Consider the following 14851-nt stretch of genomic DNA (forward strand, 5'->3'; position numbering starts at 1 on the left):
TAGCAAGCATGTCTCTGTACATTTCTGCATTCATCTTTCCCTCTATCCTGACTGCCGTAAATTCCAGACTATAAGCCACTACTTTTTTCCTAGGTTTTAAAACCTGCGGCTTATAAAAACAATGGGGATAATTTATGGATTTTTCTTTGCTGACGGACGGCTATAATTTAAATAGTTAAAAAAATAACAAGCCAACGCATTGAAAGAGTGTGTTAGTGTGTACTATGGCGCCTTTTTTTGGACGAGTTCGCTCACTGGCGGAAAAACAGTGGCCGTTCGGTCTTCTAGCTGTCCATAGCGTTTTTACTCCTATGGATTCTGCATTTAACACTCCAAGCAACGATGACTTGTATTTTGTTTGATCAGTCGTCGTACTGCCGTGTGACAGACACCGTTTGGAAACAATTAATGTACGTAAATAAACATTTACAAAATGCTTCTGTGTAACTAATTAATTTCTCAAAGTACCTGCCTGCGGCTTGTAGTGCGGTGCCACTAATACGGGTCTTTTTCACTGGCGGTCCGCGGGCCACATCCTGCCCGTCAAAGCTATTAATTTGGCCCGCCGAACAAATAGGCTTGATGAAACCATTCAAAACAGGGTTGCTCATGAACGCAGTACTCCCGCCACCCCCACGGGGGGAAACAGCAGAGTATGTGTCAGAATGAAGTAGTAGAAGAAGATAGCACTATCGAAAAAAAATCTAAATAAATCGAGAAAATCAGACTTTTAACGGCGCCGGGACAACAAAGTATGAATGTATTGAAATTGCGGACTTTGTGATGTATTTTGTATTTGTGGGCTGGTTGTTTTTGGCTGTTTAACTCTGCCGTTCAAAACTGGTTAAATACATGTAGCGTTGAATGTGACCAACCGAGGGCGATAAAACTACACCATAGGTTTAATGGTGTTAAACCACACGTGTGCAATGTTTGCTGTGTGTATTAACACTAAACCTTCTTTTTTATTTACGTCACATACACAATGGACATTATGTAAAATACACAATGTACATTATACGTTTGTAATGTTAATATTTTCAGTCTTACAAACGTAAATAAATAAGTGAACAGTCTCAAAGGAACAGAACCATCCAAATTTCGATGTCTGGCCCCTGAGACCTTGGGCTCTTGAAGTTGTGGCCCTGTTCATTGTATAGTTAAATAGCTCTGTGCTGATATATGTAAAAAAAAAAAAAAATCCTAAAACTTGCTGACTGCGCTCTATAATCCGGAAAATACTGTAGTTTTCCAGTTCCTGCCGCTGAAAAACATCCCCACAGCATGATGCTGCCACCACCATGCTTCACTGTTGGGATGGTATTTGCCTGGTGATGAGTGGTGCCTGGTTTCCATTAAACATGATGCCTGGCATTCACGCCAAAGAGTTCAAACTTTGTCTCATCAGACCAGAAAATTGTGTTTGTCATGGTCTAAGAGTCTTTCAGGTGCATTTTGGCAAACTCCAGGTGGGTTGCCACGTGCTTTTTACTAAAGAATGGCTTCAGTCTGGCCACTCTACCGTACAGGCCTGATTGGTGGATTGTTACAGAGATGGTTGTCCTTCTGGAAGGTTCTCCTGTCTCCAAAGAGGAATGCTGTAGCTCTGACAGAGTGACCATCGGGTTCTTGGTCACCTCCCTGACTAGGGATATTTACCCCCGATCGCTCAGTTTAGATGGCCAGCTAGCTCTAGGAAGAGTCCTGGTGGTTCCAAAGGACCTTCAAGGCAGCAGATATTTTTCTGTACCCTTCGCCAGATTTGTGCCTTGAAGAATCCTGTCTCGGAGGTCTACAGACTATTCCTTCGACTCTAACTTGCCTTGGTTCCCTAAAATATGAGCCTTCATTTTTATTACTTATTCTGTGTTGTGTTTTATGTTGCACGATTGTACCAAGAAAAAATCCTAGTTTGTGAACCCGTTCTCAAACAATGGCAATAAAACTATTCTGATTCTGATTAAGGCAACACTTGCCTTGACCTTAAAATTCGAGGCCTGATAATATGTATAAAAATAGTACTGTAACTTTTCTTACTAAATGTATTGTTTTTTTTTATTTTGGGAGAAAATATATATATCTACTCCATGTATTTGCAAATTATTTTAACTTAAATATTGTCTAATTATGCAAAAATATATAATCAAACATTCAAACCATTTAAATAATAAATACTAATAATGATTTCAAAGCAAGTTATCCATCAAATTGTGCAATGTAAAAGTAGCAATAGATTTCATGGTAAAATTGTGAAAATTACTGTGGTACAGCATTTTTCTTTAAATGAAAAAAATAGTACTTTTTTTACTGTAATAAACTGTGGTGTCATTTTGGCATTTACAGTAATACACCGAAACATCCACAGTTGTTGCAGTAAAAAGAAAAATACTGGCAGCCAAAATTTTACTGGACTTTTTTTTAAAATTTACTGTAAAAAAACAAATGTAAATTTTACAGTAAAATTCTGGCAAGTGAGCTGCCTTTTTTTTTTTTACAATGAAAACAGCAGTACTGTTTTTCCATTTACAGTAATACACACTACATTTTGAGGTGAAATTATTGCAACTTATCATATTTTTTGGACATTTTAGTTAAAAAAAAAATCTACTAATACAATGCATTAAAATGTTTTATAATAATAGTATTCACTGTTAGAAGCTTCCCACTGGGGCCAAACATAACTGTGATGTGGCCTTCAGTAAAAAAAGGCCTTAGACACCTCTGGACCAGAGTGTAAGTTGCATGACTGTCTTGTCGTCGTTTCCACAAATCTTGCACTTTTTCGCCCTTTTTGATAACTTGTCGAGGAACTCTGAAGAAACGTTTTCTCCTTTCCCCGATTTGAAAGGTTCATAAAACCGAAAACAACACAAGCATGGAGCATTTTTTCTTCGAGAAGGGCTAATTTGCGCCTAGTACCCATTGAAAACAAGGCTGGCGTGACCACCACCAGTATTCATTGGGCGGGACGTGAGCCGGACGTGACGTCGGTAACATCACAGCAATGGGGCCCAAAGTCCTTAGCAGGGTCTGAAAAGTGACACATTCTAACAACAAAGTCAACTGGAAGCACTGGGTTGCAGAACTGCTCTAAGCAGAGAGGCAAACATGTTTTGTTGCTAGCGTCACATGGGGCTCTGCTCTAAAAGCAGAGCAGCGCTGTGCCTTCAAGTTGTCCAGAAGATAAAGTAAACAAACACGCGTGCATAACTTTCCCCTTGTTCGGACTGACCCACAAGACAGGGAGAGGATATACAGTAACATTTTCCAGGATAACGTAATCATTGCCACTTTAACCGTTTCCACTACATTAAACTTTTTTTTTTCACAATTGCCATATGTTGTCAATTACTGGAAATGTTGCAGGTTTTAGAGGACAAGTGGGAACCCTGTTTGCTGATGTTTTGCATTGTAAAACCATAATGGAGAAAAACAGGAGATGGATTACCTGTTATCCACAAAGGATACTGCGTAAGTAACAGCGAGGCCGGCTGGGATCCCAGCATCCTTGAAAAACTGGATCCACTCTGAGGTGGCTTAAGTGGAGAGGAAAACAAGCGTTAGCAATCAATTAATACTGCTCATTTACCACTCGCTTCACTAGTTAATTAGTACAATTATTTATAATTAGTTATTTATGTTTTAACTTATAACAATGCACGCTTATGAGAACTTGTTTGCACTACTTGTGAGACAAGTTCTGAGTTTTCATAACGTCATGGTAAGTCTGAGTGATGTATCGATTTTATTGCTAAATTTGTGTTTTTTGTTGCAGACTATATTACAAATGTAAAAAAAATCACTTTTTTTTCCCTCTTGTACTTTTTGCCCACAGGAGCTTCCGAGGCTTCCACTCTCCTCCTTATTTCCTTAGCAGAGATTTACACACCTTGCAAAACATCGCTAAGTGTTGTCAGTAGTTTGGCTTTGCGGCAACAGGCGTGGAACAAATGACTGCACGCTGCAAAGTTTGTTTAAAAACAGCACAACTAACTTACTGCAGTATCTGAAACCGAAGCCTCCAGTGGAGTGCGGCAAATGCAAGTCTTTACGAGGCGCACAAGACCGTAACAACAACAACCAACTCCGGCTAAAAAGCAGTTTACTGTGGTGGAATCATTTACATCGGGTATGTATGTTGAGAAAGAAGCACAGTGGAGAACGAATACTAAAGCGGTCGCTCTGCAAATCGCCAAGATGTGTGAATGAAAAAGTCTGCGTCCACTTACTGAAACTATAGTCCTCTCAATGTTTTACTTGACTATTTATCGGCATACAATGTATAACACTACATTTTCATTTTTAAGTTTGCACCTTATTGTGTGTGTGAGTGTTGTCTATCTGTGTGTCCAGGGTGTACGCCGCCTTCCGCCCAAATGCAGCTGGGATAGGCTCCAGCACACAAGCGACCCCAAGAGGGACAAGCGGTAGAAAATGGATGAATGGATAACCTCAACGGCGGAGTTTATTATTTCCTTTGCATGCAAAGTGCAATGCTACATTTTTGGTATTAGAAGTATTTCATTTAAGACACAAGTATAGCTTCCAAGAGGAATTAATTTAGTATTTTTAAAATGTTTCCATTAAAAGTACAATTTATACCTGGTCTAAAAAGAACAACCTTATTCAAATTACAGGTTTGTTAAAGGTAAGACGCAGTGTATGCACGAATAGTTTCTGATCAAATAAAAGAACAACTTTGTTTAGAATTATCTTAGTCATTTGTACTCATTGGTTTCTTTAAAAAGTAGGGAAATAATTAGGAAAAAAATTGTAAATAATGTGAAAAAAATCAGCGATTTTATTTTTAGGCCATATCGCAGAGGCTTGCGTCATGGAAGAAAAACATCCTTCATCACGGCCCCTGGATAAATGAACCCAACCACAACAGGCTTGGCTGCACATCCTTAAATGAAGCCTGGAGCTTTGTCAACTATCTGTCAGTCACCTAGAAGAGTCCTTCTCAAATAGTGAGAAGGACTATTGGTTGGTTGGTTGTTTACTATGATGAGTCACGATTGGTGGAGATTAAGGCAAAACATTAGGGACAGGCCAATCAGAGGCAACATAGGGCGGGTCATGGAACCAGGAAGGGAAATCACAACGGACATCCCAAATGAGGACAGGAGAGTCGGAGAAGAGAAGAGGGAACTTTCAAGCGGGTGATTTATATATTAAAAAAATTAGTGGAAGATAGCAGAGAGATTCTCTTCTTTAGACGTTTCTTTTAGTGATGTAGACGACGTCCAGGAAACCCACAATGCGTCTACTTGGCCACATTTGGACAAATGTATGCGTCTGGATAGAACATTCATTTGACTTGTTTACCATCTAAGCCCAGATCAAAACGTACAGTGAAGTGAGGAAGATCATAGCCGGACAATGAAGTCAAGTCACTTACTTGGCGCTGACCAGAACCGTACGTGTGTGACAGTCCATTACATCGTCCACTGGGAATTAAAAAGTGCCTGCCTGCAAATGTATTTTTTATCTTAGTTTGATACATTTTGTATTATTTGCACAGCTATGTTATTTAATTTACGTACAAAGAATAGTTATCTATTTTATTTATGTTATGTAATTCTGTACTACTTAAACAGTTTCTTTTCTGTGCTGTTAATACCCATCTTGACTAACTGGCTTAATAAAAGTGCCACTGACCACTTGTCATTCACTTCAATTTCACAGAAACTCGCTCAAAAATGAATATCTTTATATGTATACTTTCACCGGAAAATATCCATCCATCCATCCATTTTCTACCGCTTGTCCCTTTTGGGGTCGCTGGAACCTATCTCAGCTGCATTCAGGCGGTAGGCGGGGTACACCCTGGACAAGTCGCCACCTCATCGCAGGGCCAACACAGATAGACAGACAACATTCACACACTAGGGCCAATTTAGTGTTGCCAATCAACCTATCCCCAGGTGCATGTATTTGAAGGTGGGAGGAAGCCGGAGTACCCGGAGGGAACCCACGCAGTCACGGGGAGAACATAATATATCGAGATATATATTGAATATCGAGTTTAAAGTGAAAAGTACCACTGAAAGTCACACACACTAGGTGTGAGGATATTACCCTCTGCATTTGACCCATCCCCTTGTTCCACTCCCTGAGAGGTGAGGGGAGCAGTGAGCAGCAGTGGTGGTCACGCTCGGGAATCATTTTGGTGATTTAACCCCCAATTCCAACCCTTGATGCTGAGTGCCAAGCAGGGAGCTAATGGGTCCCATTTTTATAGTCTTTGGTATGACTCGGCCGGGGTTTGAACTCACAACCTACCCATCTTAGGGCGGACACTCTAACCACTACGCCACTGAGCTAACTAAAAAATATATCGAATATCGAGTTTAAGTGAAAATATATCGAGATATACTTTTTAGTCCATATCGCCAAGCCCTAACGCAGAGGTGTACTTATAACAATTTTAGAAACAAATGATACTATTTATAGTTACAGTGGAGGGGGGGCGCAAAATATTTGTAACAGAAAATATTTGAAAAGCACTGAGCTAAAGACATGGGCTCTCTAACTTTGATCATTTAGGTTTACTTTAGCAAATAGAGCAAACAGGATTAAAGACACAAAACAGTAGGACTCCATCCATCCATCCATCCATCCATCCATTTTCTACCGCTTATTCCCTTCGGGGTCACTTAATAAAGACACAAAACAGTAGGACTTCATCCATCCATCCATTTTCTACCGCTTATTCTCTCGGGGTCACTTAAATAATTATTTTACAGTAGCGGTCAGAGCAGAAAAAGACAGCTAAGCACTGAAACTCGCTCAAAAATGAATATCTTTATATGTATACTTTCCCTGGAAAATATATCGAGATATATATCGAATATTGAGTCTATAGTTCAAAGTTAAAGTACCGCCGATAGTCACACACACACTAGGTGTGGAGAAATTACCCTCTGCATTTAACCCATCCCCTTGTTCCACCCCCTGGGAGGTGAGGGAAGCAGTGAGCAGCAGCCGTGGCTGCGCCCAGGAATCATTTTTGGTGATTTAACCACCAATTCCTACCCTTGATGCTGAGTGCCAAGCAGGGAGGTAAGGCTCCCATTTTTATAGTCTTTGGTATGACTCGGCTGGGGTTTGAACTAGGGCTGGGCGATATATGGAATATACTCGATATATCGCGGGTTTGTCTCTGCGATATAGAAAATGACTATATCGTGATATTCGAGTATACGTTCTCACACAGTTGCTTTTAGCTGCGGGCATTACACTACAGGCTTTTATCAGTCTTTCTTGTCTCTCCTTCTCACAGAGACATAAAAGAAGCGCACCTTCTTACATACGTCACATACTGTCGCGCGTGCAATGTCATACGCCCTCGCCGAGCAGAGAGGTAGCGGAATGGGTAACGTTAGCTGTGATGCTAGCGGAGTGGTGCGAGTGGTAATACGAGAGAAAAAAGGTACGAATCTGGTAACAAATGAAGGAAGAATTAATCCCCCCAAAAAACAGCAGGGAGTCCATCGTCTGGCGGTGGTTTGGCTTCAAGAGGAAATATGTTGAACAGACAACCATAATATGTCAAGTATGCGGCAAAAGCGTTGCTACAAAAAGTACCATTACTGCCAATTTGTAGCATCATTTGAAAAGTCACCCGCTAGAGAATAAGGAGTGCTTAAAACTCTGTATGTCAACATCTCCGTTCGGTGCCACACCCACAAAATGCCCAAGCAACCATTTCAACATCAACACCGTATGAAAAAAAATAGTCAACAACAGAAGGAGATAACGTCCGCAGGAACCTACCACATAGCGAAGGACATACACTATTTGATTTCCTATTATGCAGCTCATTTTTATTTGACACTTATTGAAATATCTTGTGTGACATCATGCACAAAGGTGCACTTTACTTGTTTTAAACTATTGTAGTGGCGTTCTGTACAAAAAGTGCACTTTAATTTAGTGTTGTTGTGATAAGTCATCTTAGTGACATCATGCACAAAAGTGCACTAATAGCTCGTTTTAAAATGTCTCTGACAATCTTGCACTTTCTGTTTAGGAAATGACATGAATGTTTGTGCCACTGCTTAATAACTGTTTAATAAATACACCTTTGGTAAATTGACTTAGTTGTGATTTCCCTCTCTGCATGAAAGTTTAAAATGAGCATATATTAATGCAGTATGAAGAAGAATGTTTTAATGTAGACACATAGAATCATCATACTGCTGTGATTATATGCATCAAGTGTTCATTCAAGGCTAAGGCAAAATATCCAGATATACATCGTGTATCGTGACATGGCCTAAAAATATTGAGATATTAATAAAAGGCTGTATCCCCCAGCCCTAGTTTGAACTCACGACCTACCGATCTCAGGGTGGACACTCTAACCACTAGGCCACTGATTTAAGTAAAAAATATATCGAGATATATATCGAATATCGAGTTTAAGTGAAAATATATCGAGAGAAACTTTTTCGTCCATATCGCCCAGCCCTAACGCAGAGGTGTACTTATAACAGCACCAGCAAAAGGGACTCAAACCGGATTGATAAACTGATCCGGAAAGCCGGCCAAACTATTGGCACGCAGTTGGAGGCGTTTGTGTCAGTGAGGGACAGGAGGACACTGGACAAACTGCTCGCCATCATGGACAATCCTGCCCACCCACTCCACCTGACAATTAAGGGACAGCGGAGCTCATACTCCAACAGGCTCCTCCAGCTTCCTTCCCGCACTGTGCGATTCAAGAACTCCTTCATTCCACACTCCATCCAGCTGTATAATTACTCGCCATACAGCAATAGATAACATCTGCCTATTACCTGACATGTTAGCTACTTCTCTTTGTTTATAATGTCTATTTTCTGCTGGATCTACTCTCTATTGTATGCTGCTGCTGTCACATATACTGTATATACTGTAATATTGTACATGGTCACTGGTATATATTGTATATATGTTATAGACATAATATATCTGTATATATATTATTCTGTACACATATTGTGTATATATTCGTATATATGTTAAGATTTTTTTATCGCTATATTAGTCTATTTATACCTGCATTGTCCTTTCCATCCCTACACTTTCCATCATTGTAACTGAGCTACTGTGTTGAACAATTTCCCTTGTGGATCATTAAAGTTTGTCTAAGTCTAACAATTTTAGCGACCAATGATACTATTTATAGTTACAGTGGAAATATTTGTAACAGACAATATTTGAAAAGCACTGAGCTAGAGACATGCACCTGGGGTTACTAGGTTGATTGGTAATATTAAATGGTCCCTAGTGTGTGAATGTGAGTGTGAATGTTGTCTATCTGTGTTGGACATGCGATGAGGAGGCGACTTGTCCAGGGTGTACCCCGCCTTCCGCCCAAATGCAGCTGAGATAGGGTCCACCCCCCGCGACCCCAAAAAAAGGGACAAGCAGACGTGGAACTCTCTAACTTTGATCATTTAGGTTTACTTTAGCATAAAGACACAAACCAGTAGGACTCACTGAAAGCATCATTTTACAGTAGCGGTCAGAGCAGAGAAAGACAGCTAAGCTAAGGTTATATGTTGTGACACAAGCAGCCCACAAGCAACTGGAGGTTATTTATATCCACGTCTCATGCTCGGTGCAAAATGATAGCAGCAGCTGCCACAACAATGGCAGCACATTCATGCTGATGTGAGTGGGGAGTCATCCCCTTTGAATGAAGTGTTAATGAGGTATTAATGAACGCCGTGATTCAGATAGCATGTCTCTTTCGTTCGCCATAACTGTAAATTACAAGTTATCACGACATTGTACTAAAATAAATGTAGCTGCATTACACTTAATAATAATACACAAACAAATCAAAGTCCTCCATTTAGCAGCAACAGAATTGGAGTTAGCACGGCGCGCTAGCATTGGCTAAGAGAGGTGACTAATGTCACGAATAACATGGCGCTAGCGGCCATTTTGCGGCGTTATCTGTGCGAAAACGTCCGCCATTCTCTTGAATCGATGAAGCGGGGTCGTTTCTGGAATGGCAGAATCACAACGTATATAACAACTGTTAGCCCCGGCCTTTTTCTTTCTCACCTGTTGTCACGGACGCCATGTTTACTCGAATGTGCAGTGACGTCACCACGCCGACAGTGAGGTAACTTCCTCTTCCCCTCCCCCGGTGTCCTGTGAAGTTTCAGCTGTGACCGCTAGAGGGGGCTAGAGACTCAAACAAAGCGACATTTTTTAAAGCAGGGCCCACACGTTTCTTGCAGGCCAGCTACTTTTCAATGGACCAAGTGGAGGGGATCTACCCATACTCGCCAACCTTGAGACCTCAGAATTAGGGAGATATTCAATATATATATATATATATATATATATATATATATATATATATATATATATATATATATATATATATATATATATATATATATATATATATATATATATATATATATATATATATATATATATATATGTATATATATATATATATATATATATATATATATATATATATATATATATATATATATATATATATATACATATATATATATATGTATATACATATATATATATATATACATATATATATATATATATATATATATATATATATATATATATATATATATATATATATATATATATATATATATATATATATATACATATATATATATATGTATATACATATATATATATATATATATATATATATATATATATATATATATATATATATATATATATATATATATATATATATATATATACATATACATATATACATATATATATATATATATATATACATATATATATATATATACATATATATATACATATATATATATATATATATATATATATATATATATATATATATATATATATATATATATAGCTGTAATTCACTGAAATTCAAGTATTTCATATATATATATATATATATATATATATATATATATATATATATATATATATATATATATATATATATATATATATACATACAGTATGTATATATATATATATAATAAATACTTGAATTTCAGTGAATTACAGCTATATATATATACATATATACATATATATATATATATATATATATATATATATATATATATATATATATATATAAGAAATACTTGAATTTCAGTAAATTATAGCTATATATATATATATATATATATATATATATAAATATATATATATATATATATATATATATATATATATATATATATATATAGCTGTAATTCACTGAAATTCAAGTATTTCTTATATATATATATAATAAATACTTGAATTTCAGTGAATTACAGCTATATATACAGCTGTATTTCACTGAAATTCAAGTATTTATTTAATTATACTGTATATATATATATATATATATATATATATATATATATATATATATATATATATATATATATATATATATATATATATATATATATATAATGTACAAGAAATACATTGGTGACAAACTCCGTAGCTTGCTAGCTTCCTGAGACTCTTATTTTGTTAGCGTAGGCAGGATGAAGCAGGGCTTTTATTGTGAAGACAGGAACTGTGCGGTCGGTCTTTAGAGCAGTGGTTTCTTAACCTTGTTGGAGGTACCGAACCCCACCAATTCCATATGCGCATTCGCCGAACCCTTCTTTAGTGAAAAAAAATATATATATATATTTTTTCAAATTCAAGACAAAGCTATATGTATTTTTTTTAAACTGGTGCACAAAATGAACCGTGCATGAACATCACCTAGTTCAAAGAACAAAACCAACTCACAACAAATGACACACCTGCAAATCAGATGGAAAATTAGAGGGAACATCGTTTGGGGGGTATCCATAATATGCAGATAAGGAGAAGTTTTTATTTACACAATGAGTCGGGTGTGTCTTGACCTCCGCGGCGGAGGATTCACCAAACCCCTGAGGCTGACTCACCAAACCCCTAGGGTTTGCTCGAACCCAGGTTAAGAACCACTGCTTTAGAGTTTTGACGGCTGGTACGGCGCGAGAGTCTGTTGAACTAAAAGTTTCTCGCCTTCCTGTCGGTCGTTTTTTCTTAATAATGATCTGGCAGCAGCCAGCGTCATCTAACAAGACCCCCCCGGGTGCCATGAATGTCAATCAAGTGATGAAAGTGACGTCATAGTGAAGATTGATGATCGCTAATTTTTCGATCGACGTAATGGGCACCCCTGATTTAAACAAACATCAATAAAATCAATCGAGAAGGTCAATATTATATTTATTAATTGATCAGTTTTATTTTGAGTTTAGCTTGGTTAAAATTTGTAGTAAATACACAAAATCAAATAAACATTTCAAGTTCCTGCCCACCACCCACAGTCTCAAACTGTTTACTTTTTACTGATTTATAAATTCAGAGATGAATTGGATTTGGTCAATTGATCAAAACAATTCAATTAGGTAGATATTTGACGGCCCCCAAAGAAAGCTGTTGTGATAAGAGGTAACATATATAATTTATTATATGGACAGAAACAGGTTGAAGTGTGATTGTGAGAAAGTTGTAGAGACCACATACAACATATTTGTTACATATATGTTGGCCTCGTTTGAGCATGTTAAGCCTGACAATAAAACTAGAAAAATAAAGTCATGACTCCAACTATTTGACATTATATATATATATATTTGCAAATAAAACAATATATCCCAATCCAAAACAAATTCTTTGGCTCTTTCACTGTTGTAAACTCAGTATTATATATGATATTAAATGTGACAATGATTTAAAAAAAAAAGTCATAATATGAAAAAACAGATAAAACACAAAATAAAGGTAACTGTTGCAGTAAATTTGTGAGAATAACTTTGAATATTTGAAGCAAAACATCATCACACTGGACATATCGTAGCAGTTGGACCGACACCGCGATTTAACATTTGCTACATCATGTTCTCTTCCAAGAGCATTATAGGTATTGCATTTCATAGCAAAGAAAACAACAACAATGTATGGATATGTGAGGAGTGTGGAATAATAAAAACACATTGGAACATTCACCACATCATATAGAAAAATAGGAGCAACTTTTGTTCAGTTGATTCTATCAGTTCAAGCAAGTCGGTGGTAGGTTTCTGTTGATAAATCGTCTTAGGTCACGTCATTGTATTCATGAAAGAAATGTCGATGAAAACAGATGAATGGATGTCAAGAAGGTTGTGCGGTCAGTGCAAAGGCCTCTGAGGTGCCATTCACACATTTAAAGCTGCATCTTAATAATCAATATGGATGTTATGATGGAATACAAGGAGACTGAGCTGCTCTGAATTCACTAATGTACTTCTGTTGGCTGGGGCCAACTTTTAACTGTGGCACCTGCATACAACATGAAATTCTCTTTTTGTTTTTCCATTATTGTAAAGTAGCACCACAAGTAAAGAAAGAAATATGTACATGAGAACTAGTGAATATGTTTTATGCTTATTCTGACACCAGAACATATTCTAATCACATTTGCATTTTCGAGAGAGACAAAAAAAAGGCATCTCCAGCATCGACAGTCATTAGCTATTTTAAAAAGTGAGATCCACCCATTTGTCTGAGCACCAAGAGCCACATTTGGCTGGAAACTCTACAACAAATTTGACATCAATTGTGTTAAAAGTGTGTATTTATTCAAAACAAAGTGGCTATCATCGTAAATATGGAAATTAATGCGTATGCTGTACTTCAAATACACATTTCAGGTCATTACGTTTATTGTGCATGATTATTTTCTGCAAATATAACTACAGCATATCGTCTGAAAAGTTGTAATATTTGTTTTGGTCATTTTGGCAGCAACAGTAGCTCTGGGTCAGACCTCACAGAGAAAAAACAGACAAAACAAAAAGGCGTCGCCACAACTTTAACGTCATAGTTACATACCAACATACATTTACTTAGTCTCTTATAGTGCTTTTATACTGTTTTATAAAACATAAATACACATTGCAAGAGGCACTGACATTGCACTTCATGTTAAGGGGCAGGGCTGTTTAAAATCTATCATATATATATATATATATATGTATGTTTTTTCATTCTCTTAAAAAAATATTAGTTTCAAACCTCCGAAACATCAAATTCTTCTTCAAAAATATCCCCTTTAAATCTGCAATACATTCATACTCATCAATCATGATACTTATATAGTATATATACATGATATCTGTGTAAAGGCATATAGACGAGTTTTTGAAAAAACCTTTTGTGCACGACATGCTTTCAAAGTTGCCACGTGAAACAAAATCAAATAATGACCAAATAAAATAGCAACAATAAGAGAAAAACAATTCAACGGTACGAGTAAAAGCGGAACATTCAAACACATAAAAAAAGACATTAAAATATGCAACAAGTGTCACTGGAACGTACGAGGAGAAACAAAAATGGTACAAATTCACAGACATGAAAAGAGGACGCTCGCGCCACGTGGGATGCTCTCTTCTTTCGGTTTTCCTGGTCTGTTTACGCTCAGTCGCCATGACAACCTCATTCAAGAAAGAAATAAACAGGCCAGGGGCCCAAGGCTTTAGAGGTTGTCTGGATCTTCACGCGGGGGGTGTGTGGGGGGGGGGCAGAAAAGCACAATGCAAAAGCGACAATTGGCAACAGCAGGATGTTTTTCTATTTTGGGTTTGTTCATTGGCGTTGGGCTCACGACAACAAACATCCAGGATGAGTGCCATCCCTCATTCCGCCATTTCTTCCTTTGAAACCGCACCATAACTGTCATCTCGTTTAAAGACCTCCAGCGTACTCCGTGCATGTCTGTGTGTGTGTGTATGTGTGTGTGTGTGTGTGTGTGCGTGTGTGTGTGTGTGTGTGCGTGTGTGCGTGTGTG

General features: G+C 37.3%; 1 protein-coding gene across 4 annotated transcripts in view; it reads right to left on the reverse strand.

Moving 5' to 3' along the window:
- The window catches only part of lg10h19orf47 (linkage group 10 C19orf47 homolog), a 35075-nt gene extending 24899 nt beyond the window's left edge, over positions 1-10176 (reverse strand). Inside the window, exons 1-2 of one of the 4 annotated variants that reach the window (XM_062060240.1) lie at positions 10063-10176; positions 3449-3536 (exon numbers count right to left, since the gene is read on the reverse strand). In XM_062060240.1, the coding sequence (XP_061916224.1) occupies positions 3449-3536; positions 10063-10081 (107 nt within the window). In that variant the 5' untranslated portion in view covers positions 10082-10176. The remainder of the gene's footprint in view (positions 1-3448; positions 3537-10062) is intronic. The other 3 variants (XM_062060243.1, XM_062060242.1, XM_062060244.1) reach the window with 3 other exon arrangements.
- Positions 10177-14851: the final 4675 nt, after the last annotated feature.

This window comes from Entelurus aequoreus, linkage group LG10 (assembly GCF_033978785.1).
Source record: "Entelurus aequoreus isolate RoL-2023_Sb linkage group LG10, RoL_Eaeq_v1.1, whole genome shotgun sequence".
NCBI lineage: Eukaryota > Metazoa > Chordata > Actinopteri > Syngnathiformes > Syngnathidae > Entelurus > Entelurus aequoreus.